The sequence below is a fragment of the Argopecten irradians genome, chromosome 1 (genome assembly GCF_041381155.1).
Source record: "Argopecten irradians isolate NY chromosome 1, Ai_NY, whole genome shotgun sequence".
In the NCBI taxonomy this organism is placed as follows: Eukaryota; Metazoa; Mollusca; class Bivalvia; order Pectinida; family Pectinidae; genus Argopecten; species Argopecten irradians.
The window spans coordinates 51897226-51912894 of NC_091134.1; the positions used below are offsets into that span (position 1 = coordinate 51897226).

General features: G+C 33.4%; 2 protein-coding genes across 4 annotated transcripts in view; both read left to right on the forward strand.

Moving 5' to 3' along the window:
- The window catches only part of LOC138332601 (uncharacterized), a 338301-nt gene that overhangs the window by 27122 nt on the left and 295510 nt on the right, over window positions 1-15669 (forward strand). The window lies entirely within an intron of this gene.
- LOC138332346 (uncharacterized) lies at window positions 5995-10943 on the forward strand. 3 transcript variants are annotated; one of them, XM_069280433.1, is made up of 6 exons: window positions 5995-6131; window positions 7069-7160; window positions 7456-7481; window positions 7799-7871; window positions 8263-8661; window positions 9155-10943. In XM_069280433.1, the coding sequence occupies exons 2-6, from the start codon at window positions 7088-7090 to the stop codon at window positions 9223-9225; spliced, it is 642 nt and encodes a 213-aa protein (XP_069136534.1). In that variant the 5' UTR covers window positions 5995-6131; window positions 7069-7087; the 3' UTR covers window positions 9226-10943. The 3 variants fall into 3 exon arrangements, with proteins under 3 accessions (XP_069136534.1, XP_069136520.1, XP_069136527.1); XM_069280419.1 differs by lacking the exon at window positions 9155-10943 and having other exon boundaries at window positions 8263-9038; XM_069280426.1 differs by lacking the exon at window positions 9155-10943 and having other exon boundaries at window positions 5997-6131; window positions 7072-7160; window positions 8263-9038.

Sequence of the window (15669 nt, forward strand, 5' to 3'; positions counted from 1 at the left end):
ATATCAGCTGTATGACACTATTGGGGAAAATACAATTACATTTTGTTTGCCATACACACTTTTTAGACAAAAACTAGACGTGGATAATTCTGTCACGAACGATAAACGTTAATTCTCGGTAATATTTCAGACTGTTGAGTAATGTCTACAAACCAAGACAATAAGGAAATGATGTCCCTCAAGAAAGAATTAGCATATACCCAGCAGATTGCTGTTGAAAGCTTGGAACAAAATGGATGCACAGCTCCAGAAATCCAAAAGGCCATATCTATTTTTAGAATTAACAATGGTAAGAATGAGTATTAAGTATATGATTATGTATGCACATTTAAGTAATTATCTTCTTAGAATCTGATTAAGGTCTTATCTTCGCTTGTTTACCTGAACGACCTGAACTCTTGTTGTTAGATATAGTATTTAGTTTTAAAAACTACACACGTTTTTCAAAAAATTAATTGTTTTAAGTAAAATAGGCGACGGAAGTATATATTCTATTTAATTAAAACTACATACCTAAATCGAAACAGTTTTTGATTATTTTTTAAAGTTGAATTTAAGTTTATAATTTTGTCGCAAAAGATTTAGATTACCGTTAATACTAAACTCATCATCACTTCTTAACAAATTAATGAATACTATTTAGATGTTAAAACATTTCCATAACGAAAGTCGTCGTATGTTTCCCGGCGCCGTCCTAATTACCGCGCAGTAGTTGAATATCACTGTGCCACGCGGCAAACAGCAAAATGAATATCCTGTTTGGTGATGTAATCTTAGGCCATCGATATAGGTGTTCTCATGTTGTTATTATTGGAAATGTTGAAGATCTTGTTCTTTATTTGTGTAGGTCATAGTGACTACAATGGAAAAGCCTTAATGGAAATAATACTAGACTTTCCCAACCAAGGTAATGTTTTAATATCCCATCCATCAAACTGTTCAATAATAACTGTAATGACAACAATGTAAAAGAAAACAATCACACCAAAGGGTTAATGATGCATCTGTTCTATCTGCCAAACTGTACAATATAAACCGGCGTTTACCTTCGACTTTTGTTTTACACTATTCAACCAATTATCTTAACTGTACGTATATGCTTTGTTTTAATAATGTTTCTTATAGCAATCAGTGTTGTATTTATGAGCCATATCCGATTTAATTGAATTAATATATTTATTTTCAAAAGATGAAAAAGGACCGAACCGGATGCTTTAAAAGTCGCCGAAAATAGCGATCAGAGAGATAGACCACGACTTTCCAGTAATATTAAAGACGATATCTGCAACTTCTGCCAAGGAACATCAAGGCCTTTGTCGTCAGCAATCGTGTGCGATAATTGCAAAAAAAATGTAGTGATACTCAGCAGAGGGTCTTAGAGTGCTAGCAAATTGAACTGGGATACTCGGAAAAAATACATAATCGGACATGTGGCTCTAACGTTTTCTCGTCTGTACCGCAGATCAACCGCGGTCGGCTGGTTGATATGCGAGTGGCTTAACTACTACACCACCGGATCATAAACATCTAATTTTCTAACCCATATTGATATTTTCAATTTTGAATGTGGCTGATGGAAAATTTTACTGTCATTCTAAATGAGTTTTAGTCCCCTGCCGGTGGTGTCTGTCCGTCTGTACGTCAATCCGTCCGTCCGTCTGTCTGTCTGTTTGGTTTTCAGATGATAACTAATAGATGGGTTTTGATCAAACTTGGTTGCATATGGGAAAATATTACAGCTTGGGACTGAATTTGGGGTCAAAAGTTCAACTACAAAGGTCACTGTTACTAAAAATAAATTTGTTCACAAAATATTAGTTTCCAGACAATAATTTGAGTAATCACCAACGAATTTTTATCAAACTTCACACAATGGTACCATATGAGAAAATACAGCTTGGGATTGAATTTGAGGTCAAAAGGTCACTGTTACTAAAAATAGACTTTTTCACAACATAGTTAGTTTCCAGTCAATAACTTGAGAAAACACCACCGAATTTTGCATACAATAGTAGAAGCATATGAGAAAGCATCTTGGGATTGAATTTGGGGTCAAAAAGTCAACTACAAAGGTCACTGTATAAAAACAATTTGTTTCACAAATTTTCGTTTCTGGACGATAACTTGAGAACACATCAACAGAATTTGTTCAAACTTCATACAATGATAGAATTACAAAGCAATAATAACTGTAAGCTTGTTTTAATCTAAATGTTAGCATAAAGGTCTACATTCTTATGTGAATATTACATAAAATCAGTTTGTAAGACAGCATTTTAAGAACAAGTGGACTTTATTGGCGACTTGATATTGCTATTTTGTCTTTGAAAACCAAAACACGCTTATTAATTTAAATCAAAACTGATTACAAAAGTTTAGGGATTATTATGTTATACACATTCTTGCATAATCACGTTAGACCATTGTTACAATAATAGTTAATTGCAGTAACATTTCATAACGAGTTCTATCTGTCACGGAAATGTTATAGTTGCAACACAAAATGACTCCTGTATGCATATATGAAATGTCATGAAGAATATTATAATGAAAATATATTGCTGATTGTCTTACATCTTTTGAAATAAAATATAAAAACAAATCCTTTCATATTTATTATCATATTATTGAAATAACTAATTTGTTGATCCATAGTAACCTACATGTATTAACACAAACAGGTTTATTTTCTTCTTCATATATTTAGATATGGTTGATATATGTACATGCAGCTTTGATATCTTTTTCTCTCATACTTCACAGGGATATCCCATGATTGCTAGGGAAAAGGGAGGCGCGCATTGTAGATGACGTCATCAATTTTGACGCATAACGACGTTCCTGCGATAATTGCGCGATGAAAAAGCTGGAAACCAAGTGGAATTTCATCATTTTTCTACTAAATATGGGAGAAAAAGAATCAAACATGAGTCTGTGAAGTGGACAGGGATATCTCAACCCTGTCCACTTCACAGACCCATGTAAGATTATATTATCCTACTCCATCAGACAGAGATATCTGCTCCTCCGATGAGGGTAAGATTTTTCTGTCTTACCCAAGGCAAGACAGCCTGCACGCGTATAACATATTCGCGTGATAAACTGGAAGTTGTAAAGCTTCATATGCAAATAAACAAATATATTACATTTGACCCCGACCTCGTGTTTCACGCACGTCTTGAACTTTGACCTAATGACCATCGGTTAAAATGGTTTTGATGCAATATGTGTCAATATTTCTTTGACTTCGATTATTTCAAAACGATTTAGATTCTTGTTTGTCACAGTGCATCAAGTTTAATTAATATTTGACAAATTAGAATAAAACTCTATAAGTTGATATAGTTAGTTAAATAAATATATATTTGTCATTTTTTAATCGCGGTCGTGTAGTTTTAACATATTTGGGAGTAAATGCCTGGAGTAATAAAGGATCAATCCTTACCTTGAAGGTGGGACAGGGAAATATCTAGGAGATTCACGACAGTCTAATCCTCGGTAAGCCACGCCAAGCCTCGGGTTAGCTGCAATATTGTAGCTCAAAAGACTTTTAGACAGAAAATGTTGTCGTCTTTAGAGCTACAATTGGTGCCTATTACTGCTAATGGAGCAAAGTAATGGTTATACAAACCATTATTTAGACGTTTGCATGCATTTTATCGTACTTGTTTTATATCGGTTACCTACTAGGCAATAAAACTGAACCATATAAAATATCAAATTCTTAGCGAGACATTTTGTTTTACATATACACATATGAAGACCTTTCCGCAGTGAATTTATACAGCAAGTCTACAAAAAATTTGACGTTTAGTGAACGGTACGGTAGATATTAAGAATGGTAGTTATGATTGTTTTCGACAAAAATAATATTTAAATGCTGTTATACGCACAAAATGCTTGGAAACCTACAAAAAAGTATAGAAAATTGTGCCCGAGTGATTTTCGGAGGCACTGCTCCACTAGGACACATAGGGACCAATTCGTACCCGGCGGAAAGGTATAGTAGGCCGGGTACGTATATTTGTTCTAGCCTCGGGTTAGACAGTCAAGCATTTCCTACTCGCGTAGAAATGTCCCTGTTCTACCCTCAAGGTAGGGGGAAATCCTATTAATCTTTGATTTCTGAATACTGTTAACTAGATGTAACTTGTATTCGTAATGGATATAAATTCAAGGGAATGTTTTCAATCATTATCTAGCTAAGGAAGGTTTTCCCTGCAACTAGGGCTATATAATGGTACATGCTGCCCTCATTTCATGATTATAAAAAGCTACTGCATTTGCGATATTATCTTTTCTAAGCTGCCTAAATGCTGGTCTTTCTTATTTCTAGCCTCTTCATTAACATTTATCTCCTGAGTGCACGCCTGGGAAGAAAACTATATTCTGGCCTCTTAACCATTGCCTATGAAAAAAAACACTTCTAAAAGAAAGAAAAAAGGTGGTAATTTGTACTCCTGACATACCGTTCTATATAAAACTAGTGGGACGACGACTAGTTTTCCCCTTATCAGTATGATGTGACCGAGTGAGGTGTGCTGTTTTGTGTCTTTGTCACTATGTTTCAGTGGGATAGCACTCTAAATAAGCAAAAATTGTCCATTAGTTTTATGACAACGAGGCACAACACATTTTTGATAAAGCTCTTACACACGCACAACAATTCTCATAGTAGAGGTACAAGTAAATCAGAAATAACCTAAACTGTCAATAGAAGCGCGAGTGTTTACCAGACTAAAACAAAGATATGTTTATTACTTTAATTTTTATCCGTCATGTTTAGATGTGCATATATTGCATTTTTAATGGGTCGTTTCTCCGTTTTGAACTATTTTGATTTCTGTATCGTTAATAGTAATAAATGTAGTAGGATATTGACAATCAATCAAATTAATCTTCGTTTTCATTTTGTTCGAAATTGAAATGCATCAGCAATATAGTTTTGTAATCATTGCATCTACATGTACGCATCACTAGCTGGTAGAATGCATAAACTTTAAACGCACATTAATCAAATGCATTAAACGGTGTTAAAGGTTAAACTTTTTATGGCATTCTTCTAAGTTACGGTTTTCTATTTGTATTTTGTTATAACTGCGATGTGTATTGCGCCATTCCGCTATCATTTTAGAACGTCTAAATAAGAGTTGTTCAGGTTTATGTGATTTTATGTGAATGAAGGATATCATCAAACGTGAAAGTCACATTTTTTGTATTCCGATTATCATGTACATTGTTAAATATTCAAAGTAATAAAACTTTTTTAAGAAACAAATATGATTTGTCATATTGTGTTATTCGGGGAAACCCATCGTCGGAAGCCCACGAGTCACCGCTCTACCGTTTACAATAGAGAACGATTGAGCCGTGACTCATGGATTTCCGAGGGTTTCCGACGATGGGGGAAAAGAATAAGATCACTAAACCATCGGAACGGTTTTGTTTTGATAAATGTTCAATGTAACATACCATAGGAGTTACCGCTTTATTGTCTAGATAACAACTTTCGGTGTACATGTAGTTTATATATCAATATTTTCATGGATATTTAGGATGTTCTTCAAGTAACATTTTTCCTTGTAATACTTTGTAATATTTACAGTCATAAATTAATCGTTTTTGTTTTAGCGCTTCAATCTGTTCTATGATTTTTTTAAATTTAATTTCATATATTGAAGATACAAATAAAACCATATGAAATTATATCTTTAAACAATAGAACAATAATTCAATAGCAATACCATTATATGTACTTCTTTCATTTTAGGTTCATGCGAGTACTTCAAGAGAGGTAACCCTAGTTATTGTATCGGACTTTCATTGTAAAATCATCCATTTTAATTTCTATTTTTTTTTTTTTTTGTGTAAATCAGCAATGCATTTTAGAGAAAAATCTATCCTCCATTCTGTTATCAATATTCGTCTTTTAGTTTTATTAAACCGTATACATGTACATATCTAGAATAAATTCGTTCCGTTTTCTTTTATATGTATTTTGTATTTACCGACGTAAATAACAGAACGACAATGCAGGATATGTAGGGCTAGCATGTTTCGTGATAATCATTCAACTAAATAGCATTATTTCATAATTGACGAATCTATACGAGAACAGAAATGCCTTGACTGTGAGTATTGGTTGCTTCGAACATGTTTGGGGAAGTAATTGGCATGTCTATCACAAATTGGCATAGATAATAGATTTCTACAATATTTTATATTTAGAGAAATGAATATGGTATTTTTTAGTATTTTGGAAATCACCTAAAGTAAATATAGCTTTATGCATTACGTCATTTCGGTAGACCAGAAAACGGACCTACCAAAGACATTTTACCAATTCAATATTTTATGACACACTGTAATATTATGGATCACTACATAATCAACTAAGATGATTTTTTTCTTATATTATTTTTTCCTGATCATAAACCGGACATTCTTTTTATGTTTATCATTTAGAGAGAAAAAAGTGAGTTTTCTTTACTTATTTTATGTCAATACAAAGACATCATTAATACAAAAAGTATTTCGAATATTTACAACACAAAGATGTATAAATTCATCGAGATAGAATGAAGAATTTACCTACCTTAATTTCACTTTGATTAAAAAAACCAACTGAATACATTTGTACATTGGAACGGTATATGCGCCGCCTATTTACACCGGATATAGTTCCGCTGCACAAACTAATTATATTCAAATGAAAACATACATTAGTACTTAAGTAATTCAAATAGAGGATCTTAGTGGGTTTACATTAATGGCTTTGTCATATGGAATTTATCAAACGAGTTCAATACTTTAATATGCCACGAGCCTTTAGGCGACTGGCATATCAAATAATTTATAAAACGATCACATTGAGAATAATAAATGCTTTTATTATTTACATCTAAACAAATGTGCAGTTTTGGAGAAGATGGTTCTGCTGATATTTATAATAAGTTCTTTCTCAGTCTATTCTAAATTACCAAGCGCTTCTTAATTATTTTTCTTATTTTTTCTCCTGTGTTTTGTAGTTCATTCTCAAACAGTAATTCATTGTGTATTCAAAAATAGCAGGTATACTGGACATAACATGGATATGCATCAGCAATTAAGTGAAGATGGTCTTGATCGCTTGGGATATGACGGTCTCTATTTTTGTGGCGGTAAACATTTTAAAGGAATTGATACAAGCTTAAAGTTTTCAGTCTATATATACATATTCTCTATATACTCTATATTGAATTCGTTTTGTTATGTTGGTGAATAATGAATAAGAACTGTTTTAACAAAAAGTTGTTTTGCTGTATTATATTGTGAAAATTAAATTTATAAAACAAATAAAAACACTAATTAAAGAAGAAACTCTAAGAAAAACAATGAAATGTATGTTACTGGTTTATAGTTAAACAGTATCGTTAAAATTCAAAATAAATGCAGACCGCATCATTGTGCTTGCAGGCATCAGCGAGTCTGCCAATCAGGTGGTGAGTAACTTTTTATCAATTTCTAAACAAGGATGTTTAACATGGTTACAATATTTTTTGAAATTGTCATGGATCTAAAGTGCTATATTGACACTTTAGTGCTTTATACATGTGTACCGTATATTATCATCAGTCGATAGTTAGAAAAAGAGCTACATGATAAAAGCTTAATTTAGTTATTCTTATTTGTTTTTTTATCTTCACAGACAATAAAGAAATGTTGCATCAAAGCATTATCATGATTCCTCCTTATTGAGTATCTGTCATTAATTTCAAGAGATACTTATATAATAAACTCAATACACTTTATCTTGTAGATCACAACGCATTTGGACAAAATCATAAACACCTTTGATTACAACAGCATTAAGAGCGGAGAAACGCTAAAATGTGAGTTAAATCCGGATTTACAAATAATCAAATTATAATTAACTCAAAAGTAGAAGGATATACAAATGATTTTCATATGCTCCATCTCGAGGAAGCTAAATATAACGAAACAAGAATTTGCTGGTAGATATATGAGAGGAAATGCAGAAAACTCAACCTGGAGGACATTTTTCAATGACATGTAGTAATTGCCACTAATTATCATTTAAACTACTTATGCACATGTGAATTATTAGACTTCGAAAGAGCAATACCCATTCAGCAAATATTTATCTAACCTGCTTTAGTATATGCCGTAAATAAAATTAAAGCTATTAACATCGTCGGAAATCGTTCATTTTACAAAGTCTCACTGATATATCAATTTTGTTTTCTGTTCTACTTTATAAAGGCGTTTTACACGAACTTCGAAGATGTCTGCTTGGATATCTAGACACTCTGTTAGCGCCAGAACAACAAGCGTGGAGAGATTTACTGAACATCATAGAAGACACTACATCCATTCCGCTGGGGGATTTGGAGAAGGCAAGGGATATCACAGATATTATCAATATCTTGAAAACCGCTGCAATCTCAAAACGTCGCTTTCAACCATACTCCTGCCTAATGAAAAGTGTTAGTCGGGTTGACAGAAAGTATGCTAAACGTGTTGGTCCACTCTACAATAAGATCGTCATGTTAGACAAGCGGTACAGGGCAAGCGTAACTGTTAAAATGAATCCCCAATTGGCAGGTTGTCTAATACCAAAGGACCGTGTTGGACAGTTGTCGATCACAGTCACACATGTTGGTATGTTGTCTGGGAGATTGTATGCGATCTTTTTATATTATCCCACCACCATTAGATGTCAGTTTATACAAATCGTCGTCCTCCGTGACCTCTAAATCCCAAACAGTTTTAAATGTGTCTTTCTAAAAGTTCATTTATGAGCTCTAATCGGAGTAATATATCGCATGTATTAATAATCAGGTAACAAGGTTAAGGTGATATTTAATTAACCTTTCGTGTAATACTCCCTTCGTGGTCTATGATAAAGTATATACATGTATTTTTATATTTACACGATGTGAAAAAACTTGAACATTAACGAACTGTATTGATTTATAGAAAAATATTCTTAATTACCAAATATGCTATAATCGTGTATGTTTGTTTGCTCAATCCACTAGTACATTTCAACTTCCAAAAAGAGTAACATGCAAAGTGTGCAGTATTTTAACATTGCATTACTCCCCTTTACTTGATGATAAGTAAGATCCTAATGCTCTTATATTTTCTGCAGGTTTTGACACAGAGAATTCTAATTCAGAGGAGGAAGAGAGTAGAGATGGAGAACGATTGCGACATCGGTAAAGATAGATGAATCGATGTCTTTTCTAGTGAAAATAACTCATGGATTACGTCTTATGCAATAGACAAATATTACAGATGTAACATCTTTTCAATTTATGGTCCATTTATATTTCAATGACTATTTACTACATTTATTGAAAATTAAATAATGATACACGTCAGATACATGTATAGAATTAACATCCGTTCAAAGTAAAGGCAAATATCGCTTCGGTATTTATATATGTCATCATACATGTGATGTTCGTATATATTAGTTTATCTTGCAACTGTCTCGCATACTGACCGATATCTATTGTCGGATAAACTTGTGCTTTATCCGTCAATACAAAATGCTTTATCCGTCAATACAATCAAGGGAATTTGTTTCACATCTGACGGAACTTTTTCTAACTTGACTCAGAACTTTAACCCTCCGGTGAATGAAACGTCATTCAGACCCGCTCAAAAGTGACGTCACATTAACCGGAATGACGTCATTTTTACAATATCGAAAATCTCGTATAGCGGCGTCGTCTTTTTCTTGGCTCATGGCGAAGGTATGCACTGTAGAGTAATTCTTTGATATGTAATTATTGGTGTTTTTTTTTAGTATTTCCATATTGTTTCAGCGATCTTACACACGGAATAGAATTACTGATACTGTTTGAGAATGCGCTTATATATTTTCCACGGTAGTAAAAATGAGTAAACTTTTTTATTTGGTTTCATGAATGGATATTTTCCTCCGCATCAAAGAAGCGTCTCGCTTCGAGCGAAACCAAGTAAATAACTGGTATTTTGCTTTCGTTTTGAATGCCATAATGGTTGCAAGATAAACAGAATACACGGTTAGTATCTTCCAATACAAGGTTTATTTTGGTGCTCGACACGGAGAGCCGAGATGACTCGGCAAAACATCGCCATCTCGGCTTTCCTAAGTCTAGAACCAAAATGAACCGTTGTATACTTACCATGTATTCTCTATTTATGTAATATAACATGTACAGTGTATAAATATTTTTTTTTCTTTTATGACTTAATTCGTTTTCGGATGTTTTACAAGACAAAAAAATTACATGTTGCACTCCTTTGTAACAGGTGTGTATTATCTATGTGTCTATAAAAGACAAATTGAGAAATTTTACGATGACACTTAATTACAGTATTTTATGATGTACAGTATAAAGTTATAGTTCGATTTACAATTGCTTAACTGTCGTTAGAGTTGAAAGGCTTAATTGAACAAATTACTGTCTTAACAAGTTCTGAGAAGGTTGTTCACAGACTTCTTGATAAAATGTCTAGCAAACTATCCAGCTCCCCTATCCAGAGTCTACTAACATCACATGAATGTGATGAACGGAAAATCTTTCTTTGCGATTTGACTAATCGAACAAGATGGCCGTCAAGCCACCATCTATATTTTAAGGTGCAGCTATTTCTCAGGAAATTTGTCGCATATTTAAGATGTAGACCTTTGAACCTAGTTGTGCATATCACATTTTGGGATGGATCTAAACTCAGGAAGGCCAACAGGCAGCCATCTTGGATTTTGAATGTTGAAGTTTATTGCCGCTATTTCTCAAAAAGTACTGAAGGAATAGATCTGTCTCAAATCTATTTGTTACTGAAATTTTGCATCTTTCATATTTCATAGCTTAGTATTTATGCATTTGCAGGTTTGAGACTAGTAAGAATTACCAAATAGGCCTACATGTAATGGATAGTTGACTATCATTCATTGACTATCATTCATAGGGGGTAAAGCAAGAAAGGGTCCAGTTTTTTTTTTTAATTTCCAATTGTGGTGGGTGTCAAGATACTTCGGGGGTCACTTGGGTTTTTTTTCATTTACATAATATTTATTTTCACATATTGGAACATTTTTGTACATATGCCTTGCATTTAAAAACTACGTTTAATTCATATAAAGCGCATAGCATTAACTTATGGGTTTTTTTAGTGTTTTATAACTATATAATGTGGTATGGTGTCTGTAGATGTGAATGGATGAGTGAGAAATTCCATCGAAAGGTTGAAAGACTCACAGGTTATTGCTGATTTCGAACAAGACATTTAAAAAATTTATATCATACACGTTCTCTTATTTACGTCATAAACCAGTTCCTTTACCTTAAATTATTCAGTGTTGAAACGATTCAGATTTTTACGATGTGAAACATAGGTATGTTTTTGTGTAAACCGCACATACTTACCAAAATAATGGGGGAATATTATGATATTAAAATGTCTTGTTCGGAAACGTATATCAGTTATTCAGAATTAATTAAAATGAAATAGCATGTCTGTGAGATATAAGATGATATGAACCGTACCTTGAATTGTTATCTGGAGTATTCATGTGATTTCATTTAAGAATTTAAACTGTCTTGATATGGCACCTGTGGTCTATATAGATACAATCATCATATCGCGCGTTAGCCTCTGGACTGATGCAAATTCAACGAGAACGCGCTTCTTGCAATTTTGCCTCTGTCCAGTTGGCATACATATTGGCTATGAATGCCAACTGAAAGACGTTCAATGCTTAATTCACCGTAACCACACTCTGTAACCTTACAGAACGCAGTTTGCGTTCACAAGTACCAATCCGCTTATTTTCACATGATTATCATTGTGACGTCACAATGGTGGTGCCAGCGATCACGGGAAATGACTGCTCAAATGCTTCATTCATTTTCCGCTGTCCAGTTGGCAATCAAATTCCAATAATTGCCAACTGAATTCAAAAATAGATGTATGTATTTTGTAAATATTGGTCATTGTGTCTATATCGAGTAATAGTTTTTTTTTTATCAAATTTGTGTTTAAGCTGTGTGATACATGTATGCATATTTTTTCTATGATAATCCTTTAAAAGACTTTTGTCAATGAAGATTATTGCTTTAAACACAACCGATAGAACTATATCATCAGATCACCAATAATATTATTATAAAGATGCAGTTTGATATTTCCCCCACTTTATACACTCGCCAACTAGAATCTAGCAAACAATAGACGATATACATACCTTAATCTGGATGCAGGAACTGTACATTTATAATATATTGCATTGGTATGACTTGTATTTATATATTCTTAACTTGGCACTTCGCCGTGTTGTGTTGCGTAAGGATTTGAAATTGTGTTTTTGGTTATTTGATTTAAATTTGTTGCTTATTAAGCCTTTAAAAATAAAAAATAAAAACTTTAATCTATTTTTAGATTATGGAAAATTTATGGTATATTTCGGTATATATATAACATTAATTACTATAACGACTAATTATTTACGAGTTTCAACTTCGGACTTCTTTTCATAACAAAAGAATATCTAATAGCATTTTCTTTCATACCTACGGGTATAATACTGGCTAGTCTTATACAATTACACTCATGTCGCCTGATGTTACCCATGCATTACAGCCTCTTGACGTCACGGCGTCAACAAAATTACTATTTTCTCTGTAAAAATTTAACATGTTTTAAGAAACTACACTGTTTTTACTATAAATAATCTGCGTTGAAAATATCACGTAATTTTGCATGCATGGAAAATTGACTTGCAGTCGCGTGTTTCTTCGTTATAGTTGTAAAACTGCAATAAAACGTCGAGGTATGAACGAAAAATAGTCTTTAGTAGTTGATATGAAGGATAGGGATATTCTACCCGAGGGTCATAAAATGATGTTAAAGGCTTTGAAAGAGTCTTATATTATCATATTGGTAAATGATGTGTATATTATATGGTAAATTGTAAATGATATGCATTTGATCATGATATGTTGAAAGTGGTTTAGCATGTACAATGTACTTTCGTCTTTATCGGAGGGATTCATGTGTAATAATAGTATATTAGCCTAGAAGATGATATATCGCTCAACAGCGCATTTTGGTTATAATCAGAGATACAAAAATTAATTTTCAAAATCATTACAGTTCAATACTGCCATACAGTATATACAATTGATGTTTGATAGGTGTACAATACAGCCAAATTCTTGGTTTTGCGCCAATTTTATTTGACGTCGGTACACCCACGTTAACCCAAAGTTGATTGTAACCGATCTGTCTATAAAAAGATCGGGAATTCCCGAACCAGCGAAGTCATCGAAATACAATGATAACTACAATATGTAGGCAGACAATAGAGTAGAAATGAAACATATAAAGATGTAACGATAAGAGCAGTGTCAGTATTTAGACATTAATATAAACTATGAAAGTCTTTCTTTTTGTTAAGATTTTAAATGGGGGTAAATTTATCGTATTATTATCAGGCTCGACACAAACGATTATACATATAGTTAAAGAAAACACGACGAAAACATTCACGGGATCATTGTTAATCAACATAAAGATGTAACAATAATTCCTCGCCACCTACCTGTGTATTCGTTCTGTTCCATATATGTTTATTTTATGTATATTTGCTCTGGATCTGGCAAAAACAAGATGGAATTCCCTACATATTTAACTAGTAGTAAAACTATCTTATTGGCTTGACGTCACAGTTTTTCCGATTCGCGTGTTTCCTCGTCGAGTCATTCTGAAATCCGGATATATCATTTCTACCAACATAGCATGAATTGTATATAAAATGTGAATAGATGCATGTAATTGTTAAATATTTTCATATAGGAATTGGATTGCGCTTTTATGTTAACCATGCTTGTATGGAGCAATTCATCTAAGAATATATTCTATGGGGCGCGTTATGAAACGTATAATGTCTATGGAATAAAGAGTTGAGTGGATTTGTTTAAATACATACGTCATTAAACCCTAGATCTTTTGTAAGTGCTCACCTAAGCTACTATACGTATTCTGTTCTCTGGTTATGTTTATATATACATGTACCACATGTATATATGTATAATCGAGTTAAAGAGATGAAAAAATAGATTTTTTCTGCTCGAATGTCAATACTCTCTGTTACACACACACGTTAGTATAAAAGCTTAAAATAACAAAGATACGTTTGTAAACCAGAATTGTTTTACATATCTTGTGAAATTGCTTTAAGATATGCGAGAAGTTTGTGTGTGATAAAATGTTTTGACGACAAAACATTTGCAGAAGTAGTTTTGTAATAGGCGAATGAATACAATACCAGTATCAACATATCCTTTCTCAGCACCTTCACTTCTCTAATGTTTTAGGTCACCTAAGACGAAGTCTCAAGTGACCTATTCTAATCGCCTTTTGTCCGTCGTCGTCCGTCGTCCGTCGTGCGTCGACCGTCGTATGTCCGTAAACAATTTACATTTTCGACTTCTTCTCCAAAACTGCTGAAGCAATTTCAATGAAATTTTGCACAAACCTTCTAAGGCATAAGGCCAATCAAAATTGTGAATTATATGGTCCCCACTCCCCAGGGGGCTGCGGAAGGAGCCAAAAGGGGTAACATTGAGTAAAATTTCAAAAATCTTCTTCTCTACTCACAGATGTGGTAGAATCAAATACTCTTCATAGATAGAAAGGTCTTAAGGTCCTTTACAAAAATTGTGAATTATATGACCCTGGGGTCTCTAGTTTCCCCCTGGGGAGGGGGTTAAGTTTACTATAGTTTATATAGGGAAAACACATTTTTGAGCATTATTTGGTCATTTGTAATAGGAAATGAGTCAAATGTTGTCAGAATTGTCAGTATGAGATGGCCAACAAATCCTATTAACAAATTTTCTATGACTGACCCCCAGGAGCCTTAGGGGCGGGGTCAAAAGGGGTTAAATAGGTTTAAACTTCAAAAATCTTCTTCTGAAATTTTGGAAATGGTAGAATACAATTCTTTTCATAGATAGAAAGGTCTTAAGGTCCTTTACAAAAACTGTGAATTATATGACCCTGGGGTCTCACGTTGCCCCCGGGGAGGGGGTCAACTTTACTATAGTTTATATAAGGAAAACACATTTATGAACATTTTTTGCTCAATTTTCATTGGAAACGAGTCAAACTTGGTTAGAATTATTAGCCTGAGATAGCATTTTAACATCATATCCATACTGGTCCAGGCCAGCCCCCTGGGGGCAGAGGGGCGGGGCCAAAAAGTGTCAAATAGGCTAAAACTTCAAAAATGTTCTTCTAAAATTCTGGAAATGGTATAATCAAATGCATTTGATAGATGAAAAGGTTTTAACGTGTGTTTTTATAAAAATTGTGCATTATATGACCCTGGGGTTTCATGTTTCCCCTTCGGAAGGGGGTCAAGTTTACTATAGTTTAGATAAGAAAAAACACATTAATGAGCATTTTTTGCTCAAGTTTCATGGGAAATGAGTCAAACTTGGTTAGAATTATTAGCCTGAGATAGCATTTTAATATCATATCAATATTGGTCCTGGTCGACCCCTGGGGGTAATGGGTGGGGCTAAAAAGGTTCAAATAGGCTAAAACTTCAAAAATATTCTTCTAAAATTCTGGAAATAGTAGAATCAAATAATTATAGATGGAAAGGTC

Coding starts and splice junctions, on each gene's coding strand:
- LOC138332346 (XM_069280419.1), top strand. CDS start 7,088: ATGGATATGCATCAGCAATTAAGTGAAGATGGTCTTGATCGCTTGGGA. Junction 7,482..7,798: donor GCGAGTCTGCCAATCAGGTG/GTGAGTAACTTT, acceptor TTTATCTTGTAG/ATCACAACGCATTTGGACAA. Junction 7,872..8,262: donor GAGCGGAGAAACGCTAAAAT/GTGAGTTAAATC, acceptor TACTTTATAAAG/GCGTTTTACACGAACTTCGA.